Here is a 20,518-nt window from a genome sequence, read left to right on the forward strand (position 1 = left end):
AAATTTAATATTACATAGTACAACTTATTGAATCTGAAATTTATATAAATGTTTGCATAATGAAATATTACTGTGTAACTTGAATTTAATTTCTTGAAATTTAAACTTACCGAGTCCTGTCAATCGATTTAGAATTGCCATGGCTCTGTAAGACATGCTCATAAAATCTTATATGTTATTAAATATAAATATAAATTAACTTAGATGTGAATTTTAAACAAAGAAAATATTTGTTTCTATAAATTGTTAAAAATTCTGAAAATGTTAATTTTAAATTTTGATCTTCACACATATTTGATGTAATTTTAGTATCGAAAAATTGTAGTCATATCTAAATTTTGGATATTGTATCTCAACAGGAAATATAGAAATAAAATTATATATGAAAAAATGCAACTATGCTTTTATTATGTTTCATATTCAAAATCATACATTCTTTGAATGTAGCTCATATCAAACATTCTGTTTGGCTTAAGAGTTGGAGCGTTGTAAAAAGTGACTTGCGGAGCAATAAAATTTGGCTCTTCATCTCCTACAAAGTTTTCAATGTCCAGCACTGGGTCATGTTTATGTTTTGTGAAAGGTGCAGGTTTTGAAGATGTAGGAATATTGTACTCATTTGTTAGACAAGAATTGCTGATATTTAAAGATACCAAATCTTTATATAAGTGTGCCTCGACAGGAAAATTTAGTTTCTTGGTGACCTATTAAATAAAATTCAATCTGAGTAATTTAATTGTTTGTCTTATGGAAAACTTTGTAATAGCTGCATAAATATTCACAGTTTTGATAAACATTTATAGTCAACCCTCCGTCAGCATGGCACTGTTCGAACGCATTTCCCCTACTACTAAAAATGCTACATCGCTCCACTAACACGGACATCCTATTACAAGGTCTTCGTTTAACAGGCCATAAGTTCTTTGCGCAACCTATGAATAACTCTACTAACTAGATATTAAAGGGTGTTAATATAATTTGTTGTTAACATACCAGATTATATCCTAGACAATATAATAATTATATCATGGGCTATATTATAGTATTGTCCTGTCGTGCCAGAACACATTCCATAGCAAATTTTACTTACTTAAGTGTTACTAAACAAATGTTTTGATCTGTCATCGTGTTGAAAAAAAGTAGGGAAGAATTAAAAAGAATGTGTATATCTGTTGAAGATAAAAATCAAATTATAACTCAGAAAGTAGAGATAAATTATCATTTTTTGCAACATCAAGGTATTTGAATTATTGTACAATTTGAACATTAAAATAAATTACCCTACGGGAAGTTAATAATTACAAATGAAAATAAATCTGTCCCCAGGAAACATGAGAAAACCATCCATAAAATAAACTTATGAAGGCATGAAAACGTTTGAAGTGACTACCTCGTTGAAGTAATTTTTAAATAGTGTACTATACTGTCTATGATATTTTGTCCATACATGTCATTTTGTCCATATTACCCTTACTACTAGTTGTATTAGTTGTATTGTATTCCTTGGTTTCCACATAACGATAAAAATGATGCAGTTCCCATACAACGTGATAGCAAGTTTCCATAGATCACAGTACAAATTAGCCTGGATTGTATGTTAAATGTGAATTTTTATACAGGCAACGGAAGGTTGACTATAAATGATTTTCCCAAAGGTATTTTTATTTAATACAATTAAACAAAATCATATAATATATATCTGTATATTATCAGTACGACTTACATCAACATCCGTTTCTGCTAAAAGTTTTTCTTTATTAGATTTTGATAAACATGGATCTTTGTTTTGTTTAGCTTTAACATTTTCAAAGATAGCTAAAGTGGAATTTAATACTGGTTTGTTTAAATAATTTGATGGCGAAGTTGAAATTATTGGTTCTCTTGTAGCTTTTCTATAGGCATCTTCTAATTGTTGCATATTAGACTCACTGACAAAATCGTAGTCTCGTTTTACATTTGATTTATCTTTTGTCACTTTCTGTTCACAGTTTCTTACTAATACTTTTTTGCAAGACTTAGAATTCATTGTTGAATGTTTCTTGTAGTTGACAAATAATTAAAATTGTATGTGAAATAAATGATTTCAACCTAATACATTTTTAGTTTCAAATTCAACTTCACAAATAACGACAGTAACATAACCTAACAAACTTGACATTTCATTCACAGTACAGTGTTACCAGAGCACAAAAAATTTAACGTTCAGTAGCAGTCAGTACGAACGCGTTAACTTTTACGTTTAGTACGAAAAGGTATTTCTATAAGTAGTTATTTTGTTTGTCTCAACTCTTCATTGTCAAATCAAACTAGCTGTAAGTGGAATTCTGTCTTAAGGCAATTGAGGCATCGTGCCTTAAGGCAAATTGCTGGAACTTTCCGTACCAACAATTATTATTTTTTTAAAAACTATTAACTTTTTTGAAAAAAATTTACTTCGAAAAAATTAGATTTTTGAGAAACTATAAATTTGACAAAAATTTACTTTTTTTTTTAAAAAAAATTTTTTTGAAAAGAAAAATGTTTTCTTCATTTTGACATATTTTGGAAATTCTGAACTTTTTTTCAAAGCGTACTGCTTGAACTGCATAGAGACGTAATGTCAAAGCGCGCGCAAGTGCCGCGCCGCCGTCTGACGCATAAGCATTGGTACGGAACCCATAGAAATGTAAAAAAAATATACTTATTGTTAAGATCTCTATAAAATAATTTGATGTGCATATGTCTAATGATCATTTTTAACCGCCGAATGGCATTTTTTTTACTTTTTTCATTAGATCTCCGAAACCGCTAGAGCCTTCATGAAAATTTGATCAATTTTTCATCTTGTCAATACAATTGAAATGTTTTTTGAATTATTCAAATCGGACGCTCCGTTCTCTTAAAAACTGAGTTACCGTTTTCGGCACTTTTTGCCCCGTATCTTCGAAACGGCTAAACCTGCCTCTGCCAAAAACTAACCAGCACGTCTCCTTATCAATACGAATCGAATGTTTTTTGAATTATTCAAATCGGTTGATCCGTGTTCCCGAAATCGTCGACGAAAATTTGTACCCGCACACACATACATACACGCACACACATACACACACACACCTACTCACACACACACACACACACATACATCCATTTTTTCTAAGGTATGCCAAAATATTCAGAAATCTCTAAAACGTAAAGATATATAAAAATTTTCATTTTCGATTTTTTTGCGATTACTATAACTTGCTCTACGGGAAGTTAATTAAGGAGTTAAATAAAATTGTATAGAAAGATTGTTCTAGTTACAAAACGTTTGGCTAATAGTTACAAAACGTTTGGCTAACTTTTGCTATGAGTGATATAGATAATAGTAAAGACTGTGGTGGTATAATTTCTATGAAATCAAAAGTGTTTAATCAATTTTGATCTTTTATAGACTTTGGAAATTATATATACTTACACTGCAATATCATGTTTTGCTTGGATTAAGCAACCATTTCTTACACTTACGTTAGTCAAATAAAAGAGTATGTGACATTTAACTTAACGAAGGAGAAGTTTGTTTTCGCGAAAAATATCCGATTTTTTAATTTAATGTTTTCTCGGCGTTTCAAGTCATTCTGACCCGAATGAGGCCAAATTTGCAATAAATATGTGTGTGTGTATGTATGCAAGCCGATTTTTGACTTTTCGCCGACGATCTTTCAAAAATAGGTGAACCGCGGATTCGAAGTTATCTCAATACGACCGTTGTCAATTTTGCGCGACGATCGGCTAAGCCGCTTTTTTGCTGTAATTAGCAAAAGAGTGTACTAGTGGGGCGCATGGCATCGTGCCTTAAGGCAAATTGCTGGAACTTTCCGTACCGTAATTAAAAATTCGAGGCATAAAAATAATCAATAAATTGTTTTGAATAACTTCAAATAGATTATTTGTTATAAATACATACTGGAAATTTATATTTTTTTTCAGTCGCTTATTGAGCGACGAGCGTATTCTACAAACAACTTATGTGTATGCTTACAAGTAATTTCTTAAATTTTTTTAAGTTTGATTTGTTTGATAAATTTGAAATTTTTTGGATTTTTTTTTTCAATTTGAAATTTATTGAAAATATCTGATTTTTTTAATATCTGATTTGAAAATTTTGATTTCTTTTGAGAATTTTTGAAACTACGAAATTTTTTGTAAAACCATTTTTTGCACACCATCTACACAAGCAAAAGTTTTTTTGAATTAATCTGATGACCATTTTTACACCCTTGGCGTACCATAACTCCGGAGTACCAATTTTATTTTCAATAATACAAATCGGTTATTCCATACTGTCGAAATTGTCGAGGATATTTGTTTGAACCATATAAATAATCTTAAAATTAAAAATATTGGTACGGAACCAAAAAAAATGATACAAAATGTGTACACATTATTAAAATATCTATGAAATATGCGATAATTTGATGTGAATATTATATGTCTAATGAACATTTTTGACCGCCAAATGGCTTTTTTAACTTTTTTTTTATTGAGAGTTTCTAACCGCTGGACCTGCCTTTCCAAAAATTTAAATAGTTCTTTGTTTAGTCACAATTTTTTATAAATTAAAAAATCAAAAACTCTTCAAAAGAAATTGATTTTTATTGACGTTTGGGGTTTCGCCATGGTATTGAACGATTTTAATCGGAATTTAGGCCGGTTTTGTTTTGTAGGTAGCTACTGATTACAGTTGATGTCTACACTTAAATAAAATACATTTTTAGAACAATAAATAGATAAAATGAAATGTGTTACATATTAATCAATTATTAATTAATACAATTTCAGATATTATATGTTGAAAACGAGAATGTTGTTTTTGAAATTAGCAGTTGCAATAGTTGCATAATTAATCTGAATAGATGAATCTCTATCTGTGTTAACATCTCGTAGGGTAAATCATAGAAATTGTAAAAAAATCGAAATTTGGATGCAGTTAAGTCTCTATGCAGTTAAAGCAGTACGATTGCTTCGAAAGAAAAGTTTAGAATTTCCAAAATATTTCAAAATAAATTTTTCTTCAAAAAGTCTTTTTTTTGAAAAAAGTAAATTTTTGTCAAAAATTTATAGTTTCTCAAAAATTTTTTCAGAATTTTTTTTTTTCAAAAATGTTAATCTTTTTTAAAAAAAATAATTTTTGGTACGGGAAGTTCAAGCAATTTGCTTTGGCTCACGATGCCATGCACCACATAGCTGATTAAGTTATTATGTATACGTATCGGGAAGTTCATGTTACTTGTCTTATTATTAAGGCAAAATGTTACTTTTGAGTTATTGGGTTTTTTAACAATATATTAATTGTTTCTAAAGTTGAAAAATATAAGCACCTTTTATAAAATATACTGTTGCAGAAAATGTTTATCGTAATATTTACACGCAATAATACATTAATTCTCACAAGTAGTTATGTCATTTTCACCAACAGCAAATCAATTACCGCGCAGGCGCCCTTTTAGGATGTTCATGAAATGTATTTTACAAGAACACAGACACGTATGAAGCAACATGTTGATTCAGTAATCCAAAAACAGAAAATCAAAATACTTGTTTATATTAATTATTTCGTCGTTTTATTCATTCAGTTCTGAATATTAAGATGATAACCGTTGATAAAGCCATCACGCCTAAGGGTGGAATACTTGGGAGTGAGTACAACATATTTATTTGTTAATATTGTATTATAATAATAATTAGTTAAATAACATTGTTTTTATTTTAATGTTATGTATTTATAGTGTGTTCGATATTGATTAAAATGTGCAATTGTCGTAAATCTTCTAACGGGCATTAGGATTCTCAGCATGAATCCTAAATAAGCCAAGACCACCTGTTGTTTTGTTGACGTCATTGCATTTTGACTTCATTAAATGAAAATTCGTTTATAATTAACCTTAAAACGTTTTATGTTAAATTAAATGAATCATACAAGGATTGTTTAAATAAATGGTTGTGTGATTTTAAATTCCCGAAGTATTAGTTTATGATTTAGATGTAAAATCTAAATTGTTAATTTTGTTTTCTTTATGTTTCAAGGCATTCTGAATCGTTTGACACCAATATTGGAAAAGCATGTTTTTGTATGTATCTGAGCCGTACTTGTTGTTTTTTTAAGTAATTTTTTATAATATTTGCATCATTTTGAAGTAAAACTTCTTTAGGCGCAACTAGGGTGTAAATCCGTACAAATGCAACGGAAGTCCGTTACGCACGAACGGTCCGTCGTTCGCTCTCGATAAGATCATTTCTATACGGGTCGATTGTGATTAGTCGTCGTGTATGTAAATGGAGATCTGTCGTTGTATGCGTAACGGCATCAACGTTGTATGCGTACTGATATCAACAAGGAAATCGGCATAGATAAATGAACATTTTACATCGTAGTACAAATCTTGATTTAATGAAAAATACCTAAATCAGAAGAATATTTTACCCTGTTCCTTGAAAATAATAAAACAAATTAATCATTTGGGCCGTGTACTAAACGTAAGTTTATTGATTAGACATTATTTCAATATTATTCGTAGTTTCTATAAATCTCTGAAGTCATTAAAATGGAAAATATTTTTAGGCAATACAGATATTACAGTTGTTTAAAGAATGAGATTATATCGCCAGAAAAAAGTAAAAAAAATACAAGCAGTCATTAAATGTATGTTACTTTAAATTACGTGAAGTTCTTCAAACGTAATTATTACATGATGAGTGAAGTTGCGAAAACAATATTTGTTTAGGCGTTGTTTAACATAATCCACTATGTGAACGAATTATATAGAATTTATTAATCAGCAACTACTTTATTTCTCTAATAAAGGTTCGTTTCTAAATGCTAATCACAATGACAAACCGATCATATCATATTAGAAGTATGACTTTAATTACATTATTGTTTTTAAATATTATACACATTTTTAATGTTATTATAAATATATAATTTATGCCATCTTGTACAGTAGCAATTAAGTTTTACTTCAATCGCGTGTGAACCTTACGCGCACTCTTTTTTTGATCACGCATTCTTCAAAATTCTTAAACACGTCTTAAAATTTCAAAATCTACAGTTGGGAATCGTGCAGATTGAACGATAAAAATGTATTAAATACAATTTGGTAAAATTTGGAATAATGGTTTGTATGAAAATTTTAAAATTTTATCGAGACTTTTGTTTTTTGATTTTTGTTTAATCTCAATTTTTAATGAAAATTTAGTATTCACACATATCGAGAAAAATTTATTTGTCATGAGATCAACTGCCACTTACATCTATGTTAATAATTGGATTTATGATATCAATATAAATTATTTATATACTGTATTTTATATACTCATATAAACATTCACATTTTTATTAAAGAAATATGAAAGGTTATAAAATTAATATTAGAAAATATCAAATCAATCACAAACTCATCGATTTAATAGCTTGCATTTGCAATATATAATTTGCATTACATTAGGTTGGCAGCTAAGTTGGTGCGGCTTAATTAAAATTTTTAATCCGAATTGAATTGAACGTAGTCTAAATGTTAAATACCTTTTACTATTAGATAGTTGAAAATTCAGCTATCAATACGTAAGAAGAAGTTTTTTAACCGATTGCACAGTTTTTGATAGTTCATGACAAGAGCCTGAAATAGTATGTTATTATTGATTACGGCTTGCGTATGAATAAATAAATAAATTGATTGGAGTTCATTAAAAGCCGAAAAATTAATTTTTTTTTGCTCTATTTTGCTTCTTAATTTCTGCAATGATAAAAAGGCATTTTAAACTCACAAAAGTTATGCGCTGTTTATGGGATGAGTTAAAACGGCTATAATTAGTTAATATTGGTTTGCCCAATTTCGTTCTGGTGATTTTTCACTCAAAGGTGAAAACCGCTCTGGTCCTCCAGTTGAAGTTGATTACAAAGAATTTGTGAGGTGACCATATTTTTTCAAGTTAAAACCGCGACGGTAATTTATAGTTATGCTAATCCGAGACGTGGGGGAAGGTGTGAATGCTAAAAAATTTAACCCTTTCCACTCGAATCTCGATTTTCGAGATTTATATGGATTTTGCCGTCGGCATTCGAGTCAGAAGAGCTAATATGATTTTGAAATAACATGAGTCTTTTTTTTAAATCAGAATTGACGAAGAACTTCATTATTCGGTTATATGTTACGTTTTATCTTATATTTTTGGATTTATGTTGTTTCAACTTTCTAACTTATAAAATTTTGTTCAATTTTTTTCATAACTATTTACTTAGCAATTATTCCAGGAGGTCAAAAAGTTAATTTTCATAATTTTTGTTAATTTTCGAAAAATTGAAAGTAGAAGTTGAAAGTTATGAATGTGAGAAGTTATTTATATCTATCTTTTTTATATATTACATTTAATATATAATATATATATATCTTATATTTTTGGTTTTATATGTTGTTTCAACTTTCAAACTTATTATAAAATTTTGTTTAACTTTTTTCATAACTATTTAAAAATACTTAGCAATTATTGAAGAAGTTAATTTTCATAATTTTTGTTAATTATCGTAAAATTGAAAATAGAAGTTGAAAATTATGAATGTGAGAGGTTATCTTTATCTATCTTTTTATATAAGCATACTAGTTGTGAATAACATTTTCAAATATTTGATGGATAGTTGTAATTTTATCATTGAGTAAGAGCAAAGATTCAATTTAAACCTACACTTTTCAAAAATCCGGTACAAGCCGGGACAAATATTGCTTTAAGAAAAACTTGGGACACAAGGTGGAAATCCGGGACTGTCCCGGCCAAACCGGGACGTATGGTTCCCTTACAAAAGGCATTTGATGCATTATTGAATAAGGATATTTATTCCATGAAAAATGTCTAATTTTAAAACTGAAATTCTCACTCACGCAGTTGCATACCTAATATATTGCCTTATTAAGGGGTTAGGGGTACTTGGACGTACGAAAAAATGAGAGTTTTCAGTATTGTTTTTTTGTTATTAAACGATGTTTTTTTACAAAAATATAAATACGGCATCATTATACAATGTTTTGACTTGAAGTAGCAAAAATTTCAGAAAAAAAAAAATCCTAAAGTTATAGCTGTTTTTGTTTCAAAAAACGGTCCTGGCGGTGACTATCATAACTCCTTAGAGATTCATCCAAAGTCAATCAAATAAAAAAAAATAGTTTTATAAATAGATAATCCTGGGCCTGATCGAAGGTTTTCTTTTTTCTGCAAAAATTAACAAAATGGCAGCATCAGAAATAAAATTTCTAGATTTTTGGGTAAAAAATCAACAGTTAATTTGTCTTAAAAAATTGAAATTTTTGAAAAAATAAAAATCCTTCATCAGGCCCGAGTTTATTATGCATTCTAAAAGCTGTAAATATACTAAGCGGTTTTTGAGTTACAGTGGTCACCGTTTCAAAAAACATAGTTTTGAGAAAAACAAGTTAAAGTTTCACATTGGATTTACGTACAGAAATTCGAATTATTGAATTACTTAAACCGAGTCATCTATTTGTGGGCCAAATAATAGTTCATCAGTCATTGTGCAAGTTTCCAAAATTTCCATTTGCTGTTGCCTACGAAGCATTCTGGCCTCCCGAGTGTTCTCGTTGGCGCGCTGATCTGTCACTTTTACACGTGCAGCATCCAATTTTTCAGCATACCAATGGGAATTACACCCACAATTAGGTCCTAGGGCATCCATAATCAATAATAATGATTATGTATATGTATTCAGTAATTTGTACGATAGTAGAACTAGTATTCACGGTTTTTAGGCATATTTTTTACACTAGTTGGTTGATACTTTTAATTTTTCTGATTATGGATTCAATCTTGAACTACACATCTTGAAAGTAAATTATCATTGCTGAGATTGTCGTAAATCGGTTTAAAAGCTTTTAAAACATCAGGAGGTGAGGGAGAATAATCTTGAGTATAAGTATCGAGCTCTCCACTTGCGTCAACGCGCTGGTAAGAGTCCAATAACTCAAAAAGTAATCATCGGATCAACTTGAAATTTTCAGAGAACATTTTCAAGATATTACACTTAATGCAAATGCAAAAAAATAAAAATCGATTTTTCAAAAATTCCAAGTACCCCTAACCCCTTAAGTAAATTATTTGTTGATTTAATCCGAGTTTTGTTTATATGTTTTTCAATATGGCAGGATTTGTGCCAGCTCGATACCTTTTGGCTGCACTCGGATCAACCGGTTTGGCGATAGTTTACGGTTTGAAAGTAAACTTATCAGTTGCTATGGTTGTGATGCTCAACCACACAGCCTTAGGTCACGGAGTAAACTCAATTCACCATTCTGATGATGAAAACACTTGCCGACCAGACCAGAACTCAACTACAACTGAGGTGAGTATTGAATAAAAATATTTATACAAGATGGTGTAACATTATATGTTATGTCTTCTTTTAAAGGATGGTCCATTTATATGGAGTGAACCGCTACAAGGGGCAATATTGAGTTGTTATTTCTGGGGTTACTTTGCTTCACAACTACCAGGTAATTGTGATACATAACTTACTTGTTAGTAAACCATCGGGAATAAAATAATACTTGACATGATTATTCTGTAAATTTTTTTAATTGGTTTTTATAAAGTCGCTGGAATAGGTTTATTAACACTAATCATACCAAAGGGGGTTCAAATGACCCGTTTTGAACTTTAAATAGGAATAGCATTTATAATTTTATTGTTTTTAGAAATTGAACGTTCGAAACTTCTCGTACTAATAAATATAATTTTAGAATAGTATTAATTATTTTCTTTTTTGGTTATTTTGAGTAATATTCAATGTATTCCGCTATATACCACTACGCCGAGTCATTTGACCCACAGAGCATTTTATTATAAGCTTTTGTTCTGTTTTATTTCAGCAAAAAAGACCGTTGTGAATAGTAGTTTAATCAAAATAGTCAAAATTAATTTACAAAAAATATCAAAATTTTAGACAGTACAGAGCTTCCAGTAACATTTTTTTGAAAACGTATTAAGAATTGTTTTCTTTGGAAAGTAAACTTTACATAAAAAATGTCGTACAAAATAAGTCAGTATATGCTTTTTGAAGATATAAATAATATTATAAAAGTAAAGATAGTACGGTACTATACTATTAGGTACTATTAGTACCTATTGGATTTTCAGTGATAATTGATGATCGTATTATTAATCATTTAAGATTATTCGCAGTAAGTGAATGCTAAAAAATTTAACACTTTCCACTCGCGAATTCCGAGATTTATATGAACGGCGGCATCCGAGTCGAAAGGGTTAATATGATTTTGAAATAACATGAGTAACTTTTTTCTAAATCAGAATTACTGACAAAGAATTTCATTATTCGGTTATATGTTTCGTTATATATTATATTTTTGTATTTATGTTGTTTCATTTTTCAAACTTATTATAAAATTTTGTTCAATTTTTTTCATAGCTATTCAAAGAAAATACTAGGATAGCACTAAAATTTATTTCGAGAAAAAATAAATGCATTTTTTGCAATCTTATATGTAAGCCTAATTAGCTATAAAATAACATTTGCGGCCCATTTTTTATAAAATTGTAAGTCAAACAAATTCAATTATATTACTAGTTTTATGTGATTTAAAAATACGCAAATTTGCTACGATTTTGTAATTTTTATAGAAAATTTTTAAAATTGTTTTTTCCCTAGTATGTATTACTATTGATGACCAGCTATAATATGTACATTGAACTCACTTCGATGTAAAAATATGATGAGCAATGACTTAAAAAATCGTGTTTATTACTTTTATGAAAGAAACTAAGTTCATTAATTATAATTATTGTATTTTCAAATTTATTTCCAATGTAACTTTCAAATTTTATATACTCAAGCAAGTCGGGTCTTTTGACCCGCTATGGTAGGAATAGATATACGAAAAGCGGCGGTACGATTAGTGTTAAAGAAATAATAAATATAATCATGATAAACCAAAATGCATGAGCAGTTGAGACATCATCTTATTTTAAGATTGGTAGTTTGTTTAAATATCAAAATTTGATCAATCCTTCACTTCTGATGTTCGTTAAATTGAAAAAGTCATTAGACTGACAAGTTCGTAATCTTAATATCAGTAAAGTTTACTTCAGTGGACATTCAAAATAAAAAAAGCGTTTTTTTGTCAAGGTGGACGAATAGCTGAAGTGGCTTCAGCTAAATGGGTAATGTTCTTCAGTGTCGCAATAAACGTTGCTTGTACTCTGTTGACACCGATAATGGCCGACTTCCATTATTTTGCTGTGATACTCATGCGTATTGCTGAAGGAATTGGTGGCGTAAGTAATTGTTCTAGTAAAGTAATACTATTATTTCTAAAATAAAAAAAACTATTGTAATCTCTAAGGTTCCACACAAAATTAAGTGATGTCAGTGTTGATTTGTAAAAATATTTTAAATATTTTTTCTAAAGTCCTATTACCAATTTATAATTCACATTATTTATATATATTTATATATATATTTATATATATTTTTTTTATTTTATTTTCATTCTGCAATCTATAAAAATAATTAAATTTAGCAGAGAATGCTGACAAGTTGTTTACAATTGATTGTTTACAAATTAGTAGATACGCCCAGTGGTGTATCTACAATAGTTAATATATAAAAAAGAACTAAAGACAAATATGGAGAAATATATATATATATATATATATATATATATAACAAATGTATTTTGAGTGGATATAGATACTAATTTGGAAATATGAACAAACAACACTCTTCTTTGCACTATTTTATTTAATAATAATTTTCACAAACGTTTCGAGACTAGGTTTGTCTCATCATTTGTGTTATAATTTAAAATTTAAAATATGGAAACTTAAATTAGCATTATGTGTTTTCCGTTACACGTTGTTCGAAATACTGGAGCAACGTGTAACGGAAAACACATAATGCTAATTTATTTAATGTAGCCAAAGGTACCAGATTGATGAAAACACTGTTGCAAATCAGAGTCCTTTCATTTTACTATTATAAAAATATTTACACCCTTATTAAATTATTAACTTCCCGAAGAAGTTTGTTTTTATTAAAAAATCCGATTCGCTAATTTTATGTTTTTTCGACGTCTCAAGTCATTCTGAATCGAATGAGACCAAAGGAAAAAGTATGTATGTATGTGTGAACAGATTTTTTTGCCGTAAATCGACGTTTTCTCAAAAATGGCTGGAATGATCTGAAAAATTTAAAAGCCATTCGATGTATCTCGATGAGGACTATAGCGTTTATCATTTTTGCGCGACGATCCGCCAAGCCGCTTCTTTATATATAAATAGCAGGAAAGTGAAAAATGTTTCGCCGACGTTTCAGCTCTTAATTCTGAATCGATTTCTAATAATCAAAAACTTTTCGGAAGATATGGGTTGGGAATGTCCTGAATAGTTTTAGCTAAAAATCTACCGAGTCGTTTTCTTGAAATTAACTGTTGAAAAAAAACTTTTTTTGGCAATAGATATCATAGTCTTGTAAAATATACTAAAATGTTACGGCCCTGCGACAAATAGTTTGATGTTAAAAATTCATCAAAGTTTGAGAAAATATTGTATCAAAAGTTGCTTCTGTGTTGTGATGAGTCAAACATTATCAATTCATTAAAATTTAAAATAATAAGCTACAATTTTAGGACATACAAAAAAGAACGCATTTGTGCAATATAATTAATATATTTACAGTTAATTTAAATGTGTTTGAGAAAATTCTATTCAAATCGCAATGTTTAAATTTAATTGAAAGCGATAACTTTATTTTTGAAATAAACAGTTGAAAATTTTATCTAAATATCTAAATTTCAATTTCGATTGATTAAGTGAATTCTTACACATTTCGGGAAGTTCATGCAACTTGCCTTAAGGCCACTTTCAACTAGTTTTATTTTTAGGGTTATTTAATTCAGGTCAATTATTATTTTCTGTTCTACTAAATTATATAAAATAAAATTATAATAATTAAAAATAAATTTTATAAAACTTTTTCTTCGAATCATTCGAGTAAATAGTTTTTCTTATAAAATCTCTAAACTGGTTAAAACCATTTTTATGAAAAAAGTGGAGACTGGGTACGGTTGTGTCAATTTTTTTTGATCAGTAATATTCTTGTTAATTTACCAGTTAGCTGGAAAAAAGTAAATTAAATGGTAATTTCAACATTTATCTACGTGGAAATTCTGGAATGCTGTCCTTAAATACGATAAATTAGTCACAAAATCAAATCATACAAAAAATGGCGAGTGTCAGAAACATATTTTTTAAACAAAGTTAACAAGAAATAAGCTGAACTATGCGATCTCTTTTCTCATTTTTACAATGAATAAGTTATCATCGTGACTAGTGTTGTTATATTTTTTTTTATATTTTAGTCAAAAATTCTAACCAGAAATCGCATGTTTCTTGGAACTTGATCATTCCACAAATCAGACAGAAACTTTTTTTCTTGTATTGCTTTCTTCTTATCCTTTTTTTTATATTTTGTCTTGGTTTAGCTAGATTTTTCTTTACATGATCTACTTTACAACCGAAAGACTTAAAAAACATGTCACAACCGTACCCACAAAATTTGTCACCGCCGTACCCAACGCACACTTTTGAAATCATCGTTACGACCGAGCTAAATTATCTACGCAAAAACTTATTGCTGGTAATTAACTACTAATACTCAATTTATAGCAAAATAACAAATGTAATCTATCTGACACAAGTAACAATTATTATTAAAAGAATTTAAACAAAACTCACTTTGTACTATTTAAAAGCAATGCAGTTTAAGCAATAATGGAAACTTGGTCGAACAAATATACTTCATCTTTTATCCTTTAGGGTCAATCTCAGTATAGTTTTGCTGTTATTAGGACTGTCCACTTCGAAAAATGTTTCTCTAAAATGAAAGTTTTTGTATAAACCCTACTTAACACATAGTAAATTGAATTTATTTGGTGACCTTGGTCTATGATTTAATTTTATATTTCAATTTACAATTTAAAATTTATATTATATTTTGGTATCATATTATATGTTATTGAGTAATTAACGTTGTTATTTGATAGCGAGTTATAAAAGCCTCAGATTTAATTGGTCCGCATTTGAATTAAACCTTACATCACTAAATTTGAATATCATGCTATATATTAAAATTGTAAAATGAAACCATATGTTTACGTTTCATGAATTTATTTACGGGATATTATAACTTGGCTATTTCGGATTTACATTGTTTCTCTTTTAAATTTTAAACCAAAAAATACAAAAAATATGAATGGAAAATCAAAATGAAAAATGGAAGCTAACTCAAATCAATAAAATTTTTTTTAGTTATTAAACCAATTAGCAACATATATATTTATAAATAAATATATTATTGTTGCACTGAGCGCCGGAAAACTCTGGATGCCCGTCTTGCTTCATCATCGGGGACTTTGGCATCTAAAAGTCTTTTTGTGGCATCTGTTGGTGCAATCTTGGCTTCTTTGGCAACTTCAGTCGCAAAGTTCAAGAATTCATAGTAACCCAAAGCCGTCTCGTTATATTTTTTAAAGCTGGAAAATATAAGAATTGTTACACCATTATGTAAAAAATGATCGTGAAAATCATCATTAAATTACTAAATTCCCGTAGAGTAAGCTACAGTTATCGTAAAAAATCGAAAATAACTAGTGGAGCGCATGGCATCGTGCCTTATGGCAAACTGCTGGAACTTCCCGTACCGTAATTAAACATTCGAGGAATGAAAATAATCAATAATTGTTTTGAATAATTTCAAATAGATTATTTATAGCATACTGTAAACTTATAAGTTCTTTTTAAATTGGGCGACTAGCGTATTTTATGAACAACTTATGTGTACGTTTACAGGAGTCCATTTTTTTTTAAAATTTGATTATTTTGATAATTTAGAATTTTTTTCAAAATTTTGAAATTTTTTAAAAGGTTGAAATTTCTTGGAATTGAAAAAAAAGGTTTTTTCTAAATATTTTGAGAATTTGGAAACTTTTGAAAATATTCGATTTTTTTTGAAATTATCGAATTTTTGTAAGAAATCTTTTTTTTTATTTTTTCAAAATTCAGTTTTTATTTGAAAATGATGAAAAATTTAGAAAGTTTGTTTTTTTTTGAAAATTTTGATTTTTTTTTTAAATTTTTCAAAATTATTAAATTTTCTGTAAATGCATTTTTTGCACACGCAAAAAGTTTTTCAAGCAAAATGTTTTTTGAATTACATAACCGTTTTCACACCCTTTGCGCACCATACTTCCGAAACGGCAAAACTGCTTTCTGCAAAAACCCCTCGCGATCGAGTACGAATCGATTTTTCAATTTTATAAATCGGTTATTCCATACTGTCGAGAATATCGAGACATTTGTTTGAACTATATAAATAAACTTCAAAATTAAAAATCTTGGTACGGAACTCAAAAAAATTTACACAAAATGTGTACACAATATTAAAATCTCTATAAAATATCTGATAATATGATGTACATATGTCCAATAAACATTTTTGACCGCCAAATGGCATTTTTTAAACTTATTTTTATTGAGAGTCTATAACCGCTAGACCTGCCTTCCCCAAAATTTTGTATAGAAATGATATCATCGAGAGCGAATGACGAATCATTGGCACTCGAACTTGCCGTAACGCACTTCCGTTGCATTTGTACGGATTTACACCTCATTCGCGTCTAAAGAAGTTTTACTTCAAAAAGAAAAACTTACATTTCGCCAACTCGCTCTGTATTTGGCAGTTCCTGGTATATCCGCGCTTGTTTAAGCCAGATTTCTGCTTGGTGAAAAGTCAGATTATTTGGGGATGATTTCTCATCACCTAGTTGAGCATATTCCTAATTAAAATATTAGAACCAATTAACAAATGTTTACTCAAAGTATTCCTGATTTTAAATGATTACAACCAATAATCTGTTTACCTTAAATAACGTTTTCATGCTCAGTAATTTAATGGACTTTTGGGTAGCCATGTTAATAATATATTCTGTTAAATTTTGAAAATTTTACGGTAAATTGAAACAATGTTTATACTAAAATTTGAGTGGAAAATGTATTGTGTAATTTTGTTTTATTAAGTTTTGTTTCGCTTACATCAATCTATGGTAAAACGATTGACATTTTAAGTGAAGTTTTAGGCGCAATATTCAAATATTTGAATGTGTATATCGTGCAAATTTTAAGTGTTTGATTAATATTATTATTATTTTAATTATATATATACAGTGGTGTTGTGCTAATATTTTTTTGCCGGAACGCTAGAATTTAAAAACCGGTTCATAAACCGGTTCAAAAATCGGTTCTCATGTTTGCGCCGGTTCCGTTCAAAAAGGAAAGAAACAAAAATTATTACAAAACCCATTTTGTGCAATTATGTTTATTACAATAATAGGAACATTTAAAAATAATTAGTTGAATCATAATTAATTATTAAATCATTTTGTGTATGTAGCGATTTTTTTAATTTAATTTTTTGCACCAGTTCCGGTGCGTTCCGTCTCGACAACACCACTGTATATATATATATATATATATATATATATATATATATATTTTATATTATATATTTTATATTTTATATATATTATATATATATATATATATTATATATATATATATATATATTTATATATATATTTTATATTATATATATATATATATATATATATATATATTATTTACAGATAATTTAAGTAAATAAATCACTATTAAAAAATATTTGAAAAATATATGATAATGATTTTAGTCCATTTATGAACGTCTTATCCATTTTTATAAATTTGAATTGGAATTATTGACTGCGTTCACAATAAATTATTATTAATAGAAAAAGAGACAGGTTTAAAGTATAAATACTATGTACAATTAAATTATAACGTTTTGACAAAATATTCAATATAGAATTTCTGTTAATAATAATGCATATAAAATAAACAAAATTATTAAAATATATATTTTAAGAGTAGTTAATTTTGATGTTGAAATGTATGAGTAAACTATTAGAGAGTGTAACTTCAAGTGAAAAAGTGAATTTAAAACGTCTTTATTATCTCGACTTTATTATTGGGATAATATAAATATCTTAATTTGGTGCATTATTCTTTTCACTTAATGTTGCATCCCATAAGAATTTATGTATGTATATATATATATATATAATTTATTTTTATTATTTATTTACATAATAGACTGAAAATGCAGAATTAGAAATAATTCGTTGAAAAGCATTTACCAATCTTACATAGAATTTATATTTTTATTTTTAGCTAAAGACTTTAAATAATGAAATACAGCTTTAATATTTTTTATAATAAAATTTTGTTTTAAAAATGTAATAGGATAGAGTGGAGCTTGAAGGTCCGCGGATAAAAAGGTCAACCAGCATTATCTCAAAAAACAAGCAAAGAATATTATTCTTAATGATACTATTGTGAAGTAAACTTGACAAAGGCAAATGATGTGTAATCAGCCATCACCTTAATTCTTACGATATCGCTATTTGGAAATAAACGGAAATGTATCAATATTCATACCAAAAGGTTTTTTTTTTTGATATTTTTTTGGTTTTGAGGTATTATTATTACAAGAGGAAGTTTATAATATCTAAATATTAAGGTATTATTAATACAAGAGGAAGTTTATAATATCTAAATATTATAATATTTTTAAGTATACTTTATTAATTGTTGTATGAGAAGTACGGGAAGTTAACGTAGGGCAAGTTATAGAAAACGAAAATGAAAATTTTTATATATCTTTACGTTTTAAAACCTTCTGAACATTTTGGCATACCTTAGAAAAAATGGATGTATATGTGTGTGTATGTGTGTGTATGCGTGTGTGTATGTGCCTGTATGTGTGTGTGTGCGGATACAAATTTTCGTCGACGATTTCGAGAACACCGATCAACCGATTTGAATAATTCAATTGTCTCTATGCAGTTAAAGCAGTACGATTGCTTTGAAAAAAGGTTCAGAATTTTCAAAATATATCAAAATAAAGAAAACTTTTTTTCAATATTTTTTTTTTCAAAAAAAATAATTTGTTGTCAAATTTATAGTTTCTCAAAAATCTATTTTTTTTAAGTAATTTTTTTTCAAAAATGTTAATTGTTTTTAAAAAAATAATAATTTTTGGTACGGGAAGTTCCAGCAATTTGCCTTAAAGCACGATGCCATGCGCCCCACTAGTTATTTTAAAGTTAGATTGAACTGTTTTTTATATAGAAAGAATCAACTAAACCTAAAACTAATTGGCAATGGTGTAAACAATAAGAAATACTGAATAAAAAAGTAGGTTTATGGGCCGATTCTTCCGTAAAATAGATTAATGTTATGCAATGCTATGTTACTTTCCAGATTCCATACAAAATGCTACTAAAAACTGTGTAAATACCATATATTTGCTGTGCGATCAGGCGTTTTATTACACAAAATGCAAATTTACTCATATGTTATCAAGCCATATTTCAAAGATCCAGTTATGATAACATCATTTTTTGACATTTGTACGTTTTGTAGGTAAGGTTTTCCGTCAAAAACGCCTGACTACACAGCAACTACATAGGACTTGGACAAATTTTAGTACTAATTTATATGGAAACTTTTACATAACATAGCCTTGCCATTACATTGGTCTATTTTACGGAAGAATCGGCCCATAAACCTACTTTTTATTCAGTATTTCCCTTAGTTGGTAATTGGTCCCTTAGTTTAAAAAAAGCAATTTTACAAAATACAAATTAATGATTAATTACTAATATTTCATAAAATCCATTTGAACTAAAGAAAGGACGTTAAATCAGTTTACCCCAGTTCGAATTCAACCTTCGTACAGGTCACTTCGGGCACGCAAATAAAAATATTTAATTCTTATCAGTGTTATCTACAGTGCGTGAGTCATAACACACCAGTGTACTGTTCGTCGACCGGATTAACTATGGCGAGTTTCCAGCCGGGGGACTCAGGTATATCGCTCGCTATACCGCTTGTCGAAACCATTGAAATTTTACATGACACTTCTACAACTAATTCTGAATTTGTCGCAAAACAAGTGAACTCCGTTAATAATGTACAACCAGAGTGTAATCAAGAATCCACAATTAATAATAAAACTAAAGTAATGGAAACTGACAGTAATGTACCGCTGCCAATACCCTCTACTTCCAAGGAAGGCTGGACTACGGTTGACAACAGAAAACACAAGAGAAATAATTCCGACTGCAGTTCTGAAGGTAACTACTAAAGCTAGAAAGGTCAAAAAAGCTAGAAAGTAACTACTGGCTGCATTCAACATTGAACAATATCTACAATGTTTTGAATAACATACAGCAGGAACAAACAGTGAATACCGCTGCTCCTATTCCAAAACCGCCACCGATCTTTGTTCATGGTGTTAAAAATATCAATCCCCTCACAGAATTATTAAGTGTAAATGCGCCAGGAAAATATAATATACAATTAATCAACAATACGCAGGTCAA

At 28.6% G+C, this 20,518-nt stretch overlaps 2 protein-coding genes across 2 annotated transcripts in view; one reads left to right on the forward strand and one right to left on the reverse strand.

Annotated features, from left to right (window-relative positions):
- Window positions 1–407: 407 nt before the first annotated feature.
- Window positions 408–2,125, reverse strand: LOC113375855. Its single transcript, XM_026615806.1, has 2 exons — window positions 1,724–2,125; window positions 408–704 (listed from the first exon to the last, which is right to left on the reverse strand). Exons 1-2 carry the CDS (start codon window positions 2,024–2,026, stop codon window positions 408–410), a joined length of 600 nt encoding a protein of 199 aa, XP_026471591.1. The 5' UTR covers window positions 2,027–2,125.
- Window positions 2,126–5,528: 3,403 nt separating this feature from the next.
- LOC113377966 (sialin-like) overlaps window positions 5,529–20,518 on the forward strand; it is a gene marked incomplete at its 3' end in the record, with an annotated part of 35,564 nt that continues 20,574 nt past the window's right edge. The window contains 3 exon segments of the mRNA XM_026618440.1: window positions 5,529–5,657; window positions 10,170–10,517; window positions 12,167–12,315. Of these exon segments, the coding sequence (XP_026474225.1) occupies window positions 5,609–5,657; window positions 10,170–10,517; window positions 12,167–12,315 (546 nt within the window).

This window comes from Ctenocephalides felis, unplaced genomic scaffold (genome assembly GCF_003426905.1).
Source record: "Ctenocephalides felis isolate EL2017-DRISC unplaced genomic scaffold, ASM342690v1 CF-g0.4_SCAFFOLD_01886, whole genome shotgun sequence".
NCBI classification, from domain to species: Eukaryota; Metazoa; Arthropoda; class Insecta; order Siphonaptera; family Pulicidae; genus Ctenocephalides; species Ctenocephalides felis.

Excerpts from the sequence above, each read along its gene's own strand:
- LOC113375855 (XM_026615806.1), bottom strand. The coding sequence starts at position 2,026 with ATGAATTCTAAGTCTTGCAAAAAAGTATTAGTAAGAAACTGTGAACAG. Across the intron at positions 705-1,723 it reads TAGCAGAAACGGATGTTGAT|GTCACCAAGAAACTAAATTT; the intron begins GTAAGTCGTACT and ends TTTATTTAATAG.